At 42.7% G+C, this 12,923-nt stretch overlaps 2 protein-coding genes across 2 annotated transcripts; one reads left to right on the top strand and one right to left on the bottom strand.

Annotated features, from left to right (window-relative positions):
- Positions 1-3,927: 3,927 nt before the first annotated feature.
- Positions 3,928-4,572, top strand: LOC311147387 (transcription factor HES-5-like; the record flags this gene model as incomplete). The annotated part of the gene is made up of 2 exons (XM_084184083.1): positions 3,928-3,993; positions 4,120-4,572. 2 exons carry the CDS (start codon positions 3,928-3,930, stop codon positions 4,570-4,572), a joined length of 519 nt encoding a protein of 172 aa, XP_084040209.1.
- A 3,773-nt stretch (positions 4,573-8,345) lies between these two features.
- LOC311147366 (taste receptor type 1 member 1-like) lies at positions 8,346-12,317 on the bottom strand (the record flags this gene model as incomplete). The annotated part of the gene is made up of 6 exons (XM_084184057.1): positions 8,346-9,271; positions 9,939-10,062; positions 10,243-10,464; positions 10,652-11,407; positions 11,667-11,970; positions 12,148-12,317. The coding sequence occupies 6 exons, from the start codon at positions 12,315-12,317 to the stop codon at positions 8,346-8,348; spliced, it is 2,502 nt and encodes an 833-aa protein (XP_084040183.1).
- Between the last annotated feature and the right edge of the window lie 606 nt (positions 12,318-12,923).

Raw genomic sequence — 12,923 nt, 5'->3', positions numbered from 1 at the left:
AGCAACGCTTCAGACCTTTTCATGTCAGACAAACGGAAATGGACAGGCCAGTCTATATTATGACAGGCATGGACAGTGGTGTTCGGAGTGACGGAGGTCTACTTCTTTCTCATTTGACAAGAGATGCTACGTCGTTAGTCTTCATCCAGATGAAGCAAGGGCATGTTTTGCCAGTATTCCTTTGAAAGGATTCTATCAAATTGTTCAGATTGGTCTGGATACATACTTATGCATGTTCTCATTTGAGAATCTTAACTCTGAAAGTACAGTTAAATTATGTTAATAACATACTTGTTTTTTATTTCTAACCCATATTGAGTTGCTACTGTTTGTGTCTGTGACCACCTGTTTGTTTGAATTTTTCAAACTATTTACAATGAATTGTCACTGAATGAAACAATGTATCAATTTGATGATGTATCTGTATTATCCAACAAATGGATCCAATGGATCTACTCTAAATGTAAATCATGTTATGATTATGTAAAATCAATGTTATTGATAATACAGTATTCAATGTTCAAAGAATATGTTAAAAAGTTCATTGTAACTTCGAAGATACACCTTTCATAAAGGATTTTGTGTATTCAACAAGAGTTTTCTGTGAAAAGTTTGTTTGCCTTTATTGGTTTAAATGACACTTTATTTGGAGTGACATGGCATCAAGCATTTGAAAATAAATGACAAACTTAAATTGAAGTTTATCTTCTCTGTCGTATCGAGTCATATCTGCACATCTGCACAAAGTTCACCACCCACATCCATTCTGACTACATCAGTAGTACGGCTAACTTTTTCATCCACACATTTATAAAGAAGACCACTCTGGTTAGTATATAAAACATATTGGTTGATTGACTATATTCACAAACCTACATTTAGATTGTGAATAGCACCTATCCTACTTTATAGAGATGTCAGTTCAATATTGGTTCCTGATTGATGAACCAAAACCTTGAAACATATTGTTGATTTGTGGTTGGACAAAACCTATGTAGCGTAAAGTGATGACTTTTTGTCAGAGGACTGCATGCCCATCACTATCAAGGGCTCCCATCACGCACACACCACATTACTGAGGACACCTGTCTGAATTCATAACCAATCTACTATATATGCCTATACTTTACTAATATAGAACATAACCTATTATTCTCAACTGGTTCTGTCACACCAATTAATCTGAACCAAACTGTTCAGATGCCACGGACAGAAGTTGGTACATCAGCATTATCGACTTCAGACGAGTCCCGTGACACTTGTTGGGGCCGTAGAGCAAAACAGAGAACACCATCGTGTTCGTGTGAGAGTCTAATCCTTCCATAGAGTGGGGATATTAGTTTGTATGTCGTTCGGACGATACAGACGTTTTCGTGAGAAGACCGATTTTCGGGATGTCTCATGATCTGTCTCATGGTCGCTGTAGCTCGGCCACCTTCCACCGCAGATGCGGAAGGCTGACATAGGCTGATGCGGTCGATTGAGATGCAGCCCATGCAAAAAAACATATCTCTAGCTTAAACAGACAGATTTTGATGGGGATTTTTGTATTACGTTACTTAGATTGACGCCCGGGTGCAACAATGGACTCTTAAGGATTAAGAAGAGTTAACTTTGATGACTTAAAACTGTCATATTTAAAATATTTTTGTCAAGTTTTTGTTCCAACCTCATCGCTAACACACCTGATCCAAATAATCAACTATGGTAATCATGTTGGTCAGTCTGGGCCATGACTAGCTGAATCAGATGCATTACTGCAGGGTTGGAAAGCCTGCACACCTACCAGTAGTTCTCTAGGATGGGATCGAGAGCCCCCACCCTCCTGCTCTAAAAAGTATCATTTTTATTGTTGCAAAAAGTTTGAAACAACTTTCTCAGGGTTAGTCCTGCAGATGGTCTGGCGGTGACTACGGAGCCCTCCCTCCAACCAGAGATCAAATACCGTGGCTAATGTGATGTGTAACAAGACACACTTCCATTGTCCCCTTATTGAGGCCGGTGAATGGACAGAGAGTGTGGGAAACAGGAGCTAGCACACTCCCAAAGGCAGAGGACTGATGGGAACCTGCCTTACTCCGTCGCAGGCCTGGCAATCCAGAGTGTATGGCAGGAATTCAGACTCACTGTTGTCTATCTGTGGGTGGGTCACTGTTCACACACACTAAAAGACCCCAGACAAAGGCTAGCCAAAACCTTCCCGTCCCCACACTGTCAATGTGGTCAATGCACAGCTAGCCAAAACGGAATGTCAAGCTAACAGTAAAAAAATGTTTGGTATAGATGGAGTTGACAAATTCCCCTTTATGAGTAATTCTAACTCCATTGAAAACATTCAACGTTCTTCCAGGCCAAAGTGGAAGAAGAAGACAGGGCGAACTTGTAGCTCTTTGTCGATGTGCAAGGCCCCATTAACTTGATTTTTTCCAGATGGTCTGTGACATAGGGTTTCTGTTTGTCTTGCAACAAAGGATCAATTAACATTCCCAATGGGGCATTGAGGGAGCGGCCTGGCTTTTGTAGCTCATCTACCCCAGTGCTAGGGACTGGTGGGAAACTAGGGAGAGTACTCTCCTCACAGCACCCACAGGCCAGGCCAGACATCTGTGACCTTTGCACTGCCTGAAACACAACCATTGCAGTCTGCCAGTGACTGTGGCATTGTCCCCAGTTTCCCCTCTCTGGTCCAGCAGCACGTAGTCCAGCATAGATCATAGATGAAAGTTCTGGGATTTTTCTTGGGAAAGTAACAATTTATCTTATTAGTTACAACGTAGTTCCTCTTGTTTGTATTCAATGCCACAATATTTACCGACCATGAGATATAATACCTCTTCAGTCATACTTTGAATTGGAAAAATAAAATAAACACTTGTTGTGGGAGAATGCATTCTTGAATTAACCTTTCCTGGGGGCGATAAATCCACGTGTGGGCATGAGCTGTCTTGAGCTTTCCCACACTCAACAGCCAATGAGAACAGAGATACAGACAATAGATAACACAATGGTTAACTGTCTGTCAAAATGGAGACTGCTTGTCTGGACGGAGTGTGTGGGATGTGTGTGAAGGGAGTGTGGGGTGTGTGACAAAAGTCTGAAATATACATAAGTGTGTGTAACCCCCACATTCCAACACAGCGACAGCCATCTGTGTCAATGTGAATGTATTCTTCATCAGACATTAGCATAATATAGCATTAGCATCATTTTTATAACAAACTAGCCTAATGGTTATGATACCACTAACTTTCAAAAGTGTTGTAACCACACTGTTGCAGTATTGACTGCATATATAAAATGAATTGTATCCAAATGTTATGTATTTTATTGAAACTATGCAACAATTCAACTAATATATGGTTAATTACAACAAAAATTGTCTGGAAATAAAGATAACTCTCCAGAGTAATTTTGTTTGGTAATTATACTGGCGCGATTGTGTTAGAAATTAAAGGTTTCTCAGGACGTCAACTAAAATATTTGTTGCACTGAAATTACTTAGATCTTTTCTTTACAGTCTAAATGATCCTCTTTGAAGAGGGCTCTTCCCTTCAGAAGTGTGTCTGCTTTTCACTTGTTTTTACGTCATAATTTTCTCATTTGATAGGTATGATAACCCAGTTGGAATGTTAATTGCATGTATAATGTTTTATCTATTAATCAACAGTTGCTGCTTATCTTGGGAAACATCCCTGTGTTGCCTCTACTACCCCATTACCCATCAAGTTATTGATGTTTCTCCTAATGTTGCGATGGGCAGCCTTGTGGTCTCAGTAGTGTGGGAACCCCAGCCAAGCCTGGGCCACATGGCTTTGTCATGGTAATCTCCTGCTATATAAAGAGGGAGAAATCCCTTAGAGGGCCCAGACCACACTGCAGCCTATGAGAACTAGCAGACAGACCTGTCACTCTCTCACACAGACAGACATGGCTCCCTGCTCAACCAACTTCTCCTCTTTCCACCACCAGAGGTTCGCAGAAAAAGACATTAAGGTATGTAAATTGGTTCAATCAATGTGTATATACAGTATAAAGTGTGTATGTTTATTGTAGCTTTTTCCGTTTATAGGTGTCATATATTAGAGCTGTAGACTAATCAAATGTTATTCTCTGCCTCAGATAAGGAAACCCATCGTGGAGAAGATGCGTCGGGATCGCATCAATGTCTGCATCGAGCAGCTCAAGCTCATCCTGGAGAAGGAGTTCCACAAACAGGACCCCAACACCAAGCTGGAGAAAGCCGACATCCTGGAGATGACCGTGAGCTTCCTGAGGCAGCAGCTGCAGCCAGATCCATCTCAGAGGGACTACGGCGAGGGTTATTCACAGTGCTGGAGGGAGTCTCTGCAGTTCCTGTCCGGAAGGCCCAAGAGAGACACCACTTCCACCACCACCTCCGCTGGACCTCTTCAGGGGCTCCAGCAGCAGCTCTACTCCCAGGCCCAGACATCCAGCTGCAGCCCAATGGTCCACTCCACCTCCCCAGTCTCCTCCACCCTCCGACCCATCAGCAACACCACCACTATGCTCCAGGACACAGGAGCTAAAAGCCCAGTCTGGAGGCCCTGGTAGAGAAAGACACTGGACTGGAGTCACTATAAAACCTGAGGGAAACAATGGACTGTATGTCCCTCACTATGTAGGAAATATGCATTTCCAACCTGCTCAACCGTTGTGGGTTTGCTGAGCTCTTAATTTCTCATCACATTGATGGACAGATATGTGTGGCACATTAGTGGCATATTGGAAGTGAGGGTAGTCACTTTTTTGTGAAGATTGTTTTTTCTCTTACTTGTTTTATCAAATTAGATTTTCGTTTGCAGTGAAGAATGTAGCTAATTATTGCTGATTTTTTTCTTACTCCAGTGGAGTCCATGTGTTATATGATAGATGTAACAGCATCTACAATAGGCTACTGTATTTTCTGACAGCAATTCTTTGAGGATATTTCTCTATTGTTATTAATTGTTTTGTTATGTTATGGATGTATCTTTTATAAAGGCGATAGTATGTTGGTATGCTTTGTAATAGCACTGTTATTTTTCTGATGTTTTATATTGCGTTTAAAGAAGTTCTTAAAACTATGTATGACATTTGTATGACAATAAAACTACAATCAATTTTAAATAAATAATAACCTGAGTCTTTTGTCCGGGATTGTTATTTTTGACCAAATTGTATTGGATCTTGCAGTCCATACATACACAATGTCTTGTCAAATTTGACTAACAAATTCAAGAACATCCACATATAACTTTTGCAATAGTTTCCCCCTAAGAAGCTTGGGTTAAGTATGAACATTTTGCATTATCGAAAATAAAGTTTTACACATTAAAGTGGAATACTACCACTTTTAAAACCTAATTTATTATCTCCATCACCAAATCAGTGTCTACATACATTTCTACATTTTGTAGTTAAAAAGTGCAATTTGATGATGCCATCAAAAGTTTGTAAAAAAAATTATTTAACAAAAGTGATTTTCAATTTGCGGTGACACTGGAAGCAGGAAAATGTCGTTGCAGATTTTGAAAATCACAGTTTTTTAATTTAAAAATCTTGATGTCATCGAGTTGGACTTTTTTTTAGGACCTTTCTTCTTATCTTTTTAACCCCAGAATGAAGAAATGTGCAGTTTTCACATATGTAGACAGTAGACACTGGTATGGTGCTGAAGATAATGACTATGAGGTTGAAAAGTGGTGGAATTTCCCTTTAATGAAATACAAAAAAGGAAAATGAGGTAATATTATTTGTTGGTTTATTTATTTCAAATAGCGCTATACAAAGAAAAGTATATTCATTGATTTAAGGATAAATAATCATATGCAGATTCTTCAAATAGGGTACTGACTTGCACACTTAGATTGAAAACCTAGAACTATGGGACATGCGTATGGGTCTTTGGCATAGCTGGGTTTAAATCAGAGGCTTACAGGCATCTTTATGGGTTTAAATCAGCTGTCCCATTGAGCTCCCGAAACCTGCCACCACAGATGCCCAGTGAGAGGGCACACAGACAGACGGGCACTCACACCAACAGAAGGCAAGGCACCTCTCTATGGCCTGCCCACACTACCACTTTCTATTCTTCTAAAGAGAGGCCAAACATATGCCATACAGACACTGAAGAAAGAGCACAACACCAGATGCAGCTAAAGAGGTTTAGCTTTGGTTTTCTGAATTCTCCCCAGTAAAAACACACACTTAGTTAAGTAAAAAAGGAGTGCTTTAGAAAGCTAACCATATAACTACATTACAACCATGTGTGACGAGTACTGAGTATACGAAGAAGCAGGACGCAGGCGCAGGAATTAACAAGGTCAAGGTTTACTTAAACAATGACAAAGAGAAATAACAAAGAAAGAGTACACGACACGAAGCTAAACAATCACACACAACATCATAAGGAACAGTCCAGGGCTAAATAAGGGTGGTGATGAGATGATGAGGTGCAGGTGCGATGGATGTGATTAGGGTGCGTTGGGTTTCCATTCCGGTGTTGCCGAGGTAGTGCGCTCAGACCGGTGGCTCAGTAGATCGGTGAATTAGAGCGCCGGAGGGGAGCAACGGGAGGAGACGTGACACCACGTTAGAGAACATTAGACATACACTACCGGTCAAAAGTTTTAGAACACCTACTCATTCAAGGGTTTTTCTTTATTTTTACTATTTTCTACATTGTAGAATAATAGTGAAGACATCAAAACTATGAAATAGCCCATATGGATTCACGTAGTAACCAAAAAAGTGTTAAACAAATCAAAATATATTTTATATTTGAGATTCTTCAAATAGTCACCCTTTGCATTGATGACAGCTTTGCACACTCTTGGCATTCTCTCAACCAGCTTCACCTGTAATGCTTTTCCAACAGTCTTGAAGGACTTCCCACATATGCTGAGCACTTGTTGGCTGCTTTTCCTTCACTCTGCGGGTCTGACTCATCCCAAACCATCTCAATTTGGTTGAGGTCGGGGGATTATGGAGGCCAGGTCATCTGATGCAGCACTCCATCACTCTCCTTCTTGGTAAAATAGCCCTTACACAGCCTGGAGGTGTGTTGGGTAATTGTCCTGTTGAAAAACAAATGATAGTCCCACTAAGCCCAAACCAGATGGGATGGTGTATCGCTGCAGAATGCTGTGGTAGCCATGCTGGTTAAGTGTGCCTTGAATTCTAAATAAATCACAGACAGTGTCACCAGCAAAGCACCCCCACACCATAACACCTCCTCTTCCATGCTTTACGGTGGGAAATACACATGCTGAGATCATCCGTTCACCCACACCACGTCTCACAAAGACACAGCGTTTGGAACCAAAAATCTCCAATTTGGAATCCAGACCAAAGGACATATTTCCACCGGTCTAATGTCCATTGCTCATGTTTCTTGGCCCCCAAGCAGGTCTCTTCTTCTTATTGGTGTCCTTTAGTAGTGGTTTCTTTGCAGCAATTCGACCATGAATGCCTTATTCACACAGTCTCCTCTGAACAGTTGATGTTGAGATGTGTCTGTTACTTCAACTCTGTGAAGCATTTATTTGGGCTGCAATTTCTGAGGCTGGTAACTCTAGTGAACTTATCCTCTGCAGCAGAGGTAACTCTGGGTCTTCCATTCCTGTGGCGGTCCTCATGAGAGCCAGTTTCATCATAGCGCTTGATGGTTTTTGCGACTGCACTTGAAGAAACTTTAAAAGTTCTTGGAATGTTCCGTATTGACTGGCGTTCACGTCTTAAAGTAATGATGGATTGTTGTTTCTCTTTGCTTATTTGAGCTGTTCTTGCTTGGTCTTTTACCAAATAGGGCTATCTTCTGTATACCCCCCTACCTTGTCACAACACAACTGATTGGCTCAAACGCATCAAGAAGAAAATAAATTCCACAAATTAACTTTTAAGAAGGCACACCTGTTAATTGAAATGCATTCCAGGTGACTACCTCATGAAGCTGGTTGAGAGAATGCCAAGAGTGTGCAAAGCTGTCATCAAGGCAAAGGGTAGCTATTTGAAGAATCTCAAATATAAAATATATTTTGATTTGTTTAACATTTTTTTGGTTACTACATGATTCCATATGTGTTATTTCATAGTTTTGATGTCTTCACTATTATTCTACAATGTAGAAAATAGTAAAAATAAAGAAAAGCCCTTGAATGAGTAGGTGTTCTAAAACATTTGACCAGTAGTGTACACTTAAATGTGCAAAGTCAACATTTACTTTCTGCTTAGCTAAGAGCAGAGCAACATATACTATGGCATTTTTAAAGCCATCTACCTATGCAATGGATTGGGACTAAGTATCTGGAAATACAAAAGGCAAATCTATGATAAACACATATCTTTCACTGTTTGTTCATGGTATACATCTGAATACAGTTTTGGAAATGGGCTGTTGTGTTCATTTGGGGCCTCAGCACCATGATGTAGACCTTAGGCATGAAGTAACCACCGAGTATACCGAGCACACTGGACACAATAGCCAGCACATGCATGGCCATGGCAAACTCCGCCCTGGTGACAAAATAGATGGTGAAGAAGCTGATCCAGGAGATCATGTAGACCATGAGACTAAAGGTGATACATTTGGCCTCGTTGTAGTTGGCTGGCAGGTCTTTGCCCATGTAACTGAAGGAGAAACAGAGCATGCTGAGCATAGAGACGTAGGCTAGTTCTATCATGGCACCGAAAGAGAGGGTGTTACTACACTCTATGACAATGCTGTCGGAGTAGAAGGCCACATCCTGGGAGGGGTACGGGGGGTTTAGAGCAACACGGAGCACAGAGATCAACAACACTGTCATGGACACGACAAGGACGGTGACTTCCGGCCCGTGGTTCTTAGCCCAGGTATCATAGGCACGGGGCAGCTTGGAAGACAGCTTAAAGATGCAGACCACCTGGAAGGAGCGCACGGTGACGCACGCCAGACACACAGTGAAGCTGAAGACAAACAGAGGCTGTTTGAGGAGGCAGGCGGGCCGAGATGGGAGGCCAAAGTGGCACAGGGCGCTGGCGGCCGCCGCAGTTAGGGCCAGAAGCATCACCAGGCAAGTGCGCCCGCCAGCTGACTTGGCCACAGGGGTGCCAAGGTTGAGAAGGAAGACGACCCCTGACCCAAGGGTCATGAAGAGGGTCAGAGCCAGGAGGAGCAGCAGGGCAAGAGACAGGGGGGCGTCCCACGCCAGCAGCAGGACCATCCGATCAAGACACACCTCGCTCACCGCTGTGGACCACTGGTGGAGCTCACACGCCTGGCACCAGGTAAATCCTATAGAGTGACATATATATCATAACATCAAGGCTGGGATTAGTTCAACATTTATAGGATTTATTTTAGTTCAACCAGTTCAGAAGATGAAGGTGTTTACATTCATTAATTGAGTTTACATATATCCTCAGTATTGATTTATAAACAGATATCACTAATATTCACACCATCAGAGACACTTGCACTGTCATTGTTATTCTAGTTGTGTTACTACCCCCTGCTTGCTATAGATCAGGGGTGTCTAACAAATTTTGCCCCGGGGGGCCGCATTCGGTCTTCAACGAGATCTGGAGGGCCACACTGAAAATGGGTTATATTTCCTTGCCATCAAAATTAGCTAAAAATAGTCCTCTATCCATAATGTTTTGGCAATTTTGATGCTCTCTGACTGTCTAGTGATTATTAGTGAGCTGGACAGTCAATAAACTGTATGAATGTAGGTCCATAGTCGTTTCTACACAGTTTCGATGTAGAAATTACTCAAACCACCCATGGGCCGGATTGGACCCCAGGCCATATGTTTGACACGCCTGCTATAGTGACAGTTCATGAGAGGGGCAACATACGCCACCTGCTGGACACTTTTAAACAGCACAATTCAAAAACACTACAGATAAGAGGATGAACTATGGATGTGTGCACAGTGGGTGTGTGACTGTAATCTCACCAGTCTTGTTGAGGAAGGTGTGAGCAGGACAGGCCAGGCAGTCGAAGCAGCACTTGTGTTGTCCTGTCTGCAGCTTCCTGTGACCTGTAGGGCATTCTGGAGAGCATATTGATGGAGGCACCTCCTGGACACAACCACAATAAAAAAAAACACACACGCACATGTTCTCCAAGTCCACCTGCAACCATGGTTTCCACTCTCTATGACCACTTTCTACAATTCTAGTGCCCAAAATTATTCTGCAATTTCATCTGACAATGGATTGTAATACTACTGTGTAAATACTGTAATACTGTGCCTATACTTTTCGCAGGATGTCAATGTCACTAGCCCATTCAATTTGAGCAGGGTCCACTGTGAGGTCTGTGGGGTCTGGAGTGTAAGAGCCCACCACTCGGAGAGACCACTCTGTTCCCCTCCAAACCCAGGTCACGATGTCATATCCTGTGGGCGGGTCTCCGTTCTCATCAAAGTACACAGAGGAGTTCCCAACAGAGAAACTCACCTGCTTTAACAGTGGCAGAAGCTGAGGGAGAGACAGAGGAAGAAAAACATGCACCAATTTAAACATGACTGTAACATACCTGTGATAGTGAACATTGTTCACTGTAGATTTCCAATAGTACATAGAAATCAAGTGTGTAGTGAACTTGTGCTCGCTTTCTTTAGAGTGGGCTTTTTGACTACAGTACCATCATTTTGAAAACACTCACCTGCCAAGGTTGTACTTCAATCTTTTGGCATTCACCCGAGTCACAACCAAGTGCTTGGTGCAGTGCATGGGCCACAGCATATACAGCCTTGTAAACATTATAAGAGGATGTCATGTCATAGCCATCCAAAGATACGTTTTTTACTGCCATGCTATAGAGATCCGTATTTTGCAAACATTCAACCCTCAGGTCAATCATGCCATTGGAGTTGTCCCTAAGTAACTTTGAAACAACATGGCTTTCGAACTCCTCAAACCCTGCTATGGCTGCGTATTTGATGGAGATGCCTAGTACAGTCCCGATGGTATGAATCCCTGGTATCCCCGACACTAGAGTGGCCACTGACCAGTCCTCTGTCCCTATCCACACCTTACCAGTTACACCCTGCTCTATGACAAACGGGAAGAACCCACTAACTTTGCTCTTGCTGGAGAACACAACAATAGTGTTGACCTTGGTCTTCAAGATGTTCTTGACTATGTTCCTCATGGACTGGTTGGTGGCCGAGGTGAGTTCGGGGAGGACTCCTTGGTAGGCGATGCAGATGTCGTAGTATGGCGCCTGTTGGGAGAGCCTCTGCATGCCCTGGAGGCCGTAGGAGTTGTCACTGCCCAGTAGAACTATCCAGGTCCAGTTAAAACGCACCAGCAGCTGGATCATGGCGTCCACCTGGTTCTTGTCACTGGGTATGGTGCGGAAGAAGGATGGGTAGAGGTGCTTGTTGCTCAGCAATTCGTTTGAGGCTTCATAGGAGATCTAGAAAAAAAAAAACACAAATAGGAGGAGGAGGAGGACCAGGAGGGGTAGGAAGAAGAAAACATAAAGGATACATAAATAGAAAGAAATATGAAATCATAGGAGGCAAGGAGAAGACATATATACAAATATAAATAGAGGAGCAACAGAAGACGAAAACAAATCGTAACAAATGTATTCCATTCTTAGTCTAGAGGGCATACAGACTAGCATTAGTTTTACCAGTTACCAATAACTGAACTTGGGAAATACAATGCACCTGTGGCACTAGATAGGAGCCCAGCATTGCAGCAGGGGTGAAGGTGTAACTGCTACTATCAGGCCCAATCACTGCCACTGCCCTCTGGTCACCACCTGTCTTGTTCCCTGAAGTTCCCTGGTACTGTTGGGCCAGCAGGTCCAGAGTGGCCAGGACACTGGCTGGTGTATTGCAGATGTCATACGCCTGGTAACCCAGCGTCACCCCTGGGAGAAGATGTTGGTTTTTGGTGCCGTTGTTGATCTCCTCCACAGCGAATCTCATGGCTTGTATCAAATGATAGCCATGTTTATTAGATTTGCCTCTGAATAGGAGTGAATTGATGGCAAGCAGAATAAAAAGACATTAAAACATACATCCATTATCTAAAGAAAGTGATTGAGTCAAGTCACAATAACTCACTGATGCTCTAAAATTAACGAAAATACCAGTGAAATAGATTAACAATGTCCTCTTGTGAGATCTTTGCTATTGGACTTACTTATTGCAGGCTCCCAGGACTGGTAGGTTGGAGCTGGAGGTGGCTAAATTGTGGAGCGGAAAGAGACACGAGATGGAGTAGTCCCCTGAAAGCTGCAGACTGTTTCCCTCAGTCCGCTGGTGGCCAGTCAGGACCAGTACCAACCAACCCAGGACGACACACACACCCATACCTCAATTTCAACAAGCCTCAGCTCTGAACTGGAACTATGGACATTCTACCTCTTCTTATATTAGGATGGATGGATGGGTGGAGTGGAAAGAAGGTGGAATGGAGGGAGAGAAGGAGGGAGGGGGATGTGGATGTGGAGGGTTTTGCATCTTTCCTGGTGATGGTGATGAAGTGAGACACATTTGCATTTTAAGATTTGTTTTTCATACAGTAGAGTTAGCTTTCCATTGAAATGAACTGCATAAATGTAATAGCCCATGAAAGAGGAGTCCGGTGTGTCAATATCAATCACAGTCAAGTGACAGTGGAATTAAATGGTGTTCGACTTTAGTTTCATGGCAGTATCGGTGGTATGTTGGACTCAAGGTGCAGACTGGGCCGCTAAGGTGCAGGAGTGAAGAAGAGAGCCATTGCACACTTAGAATCAATGCAAATGTCATATTGTGGCTAACCTTTCAGTCAAAGCAATGTAAATCAGAGCTGGTTTATTTTTTCTGTCTAATCTGTTTTGTTATGAGGGACCATGTCTATGTTTCCTCAGCCCTATGTTCCCCCAAATGCACAAAGTGCCATACAGAAACCCAGCCTAAAACCCCAAACAGTAA

Source organism: Coregonus lavaretus (genome assembly GCF_964263955.1).
Source record: "Coregonus lavaretus genome assembly, chromosome: 20".
In the NCBI taxonomy this organism is placed as follows: domain Eukaryota; kingdom Metazoa; phylum Chordata; class Actinopteri; order Salmoniformes; family Salmonidae; genus Coregonus; species Coregonus lavaretus.
The sequence above is the reverse complement of the archived record's forward strand: the minus strand, read 5'-3'. Positions and strand labels throughout refer to the sequence as shown.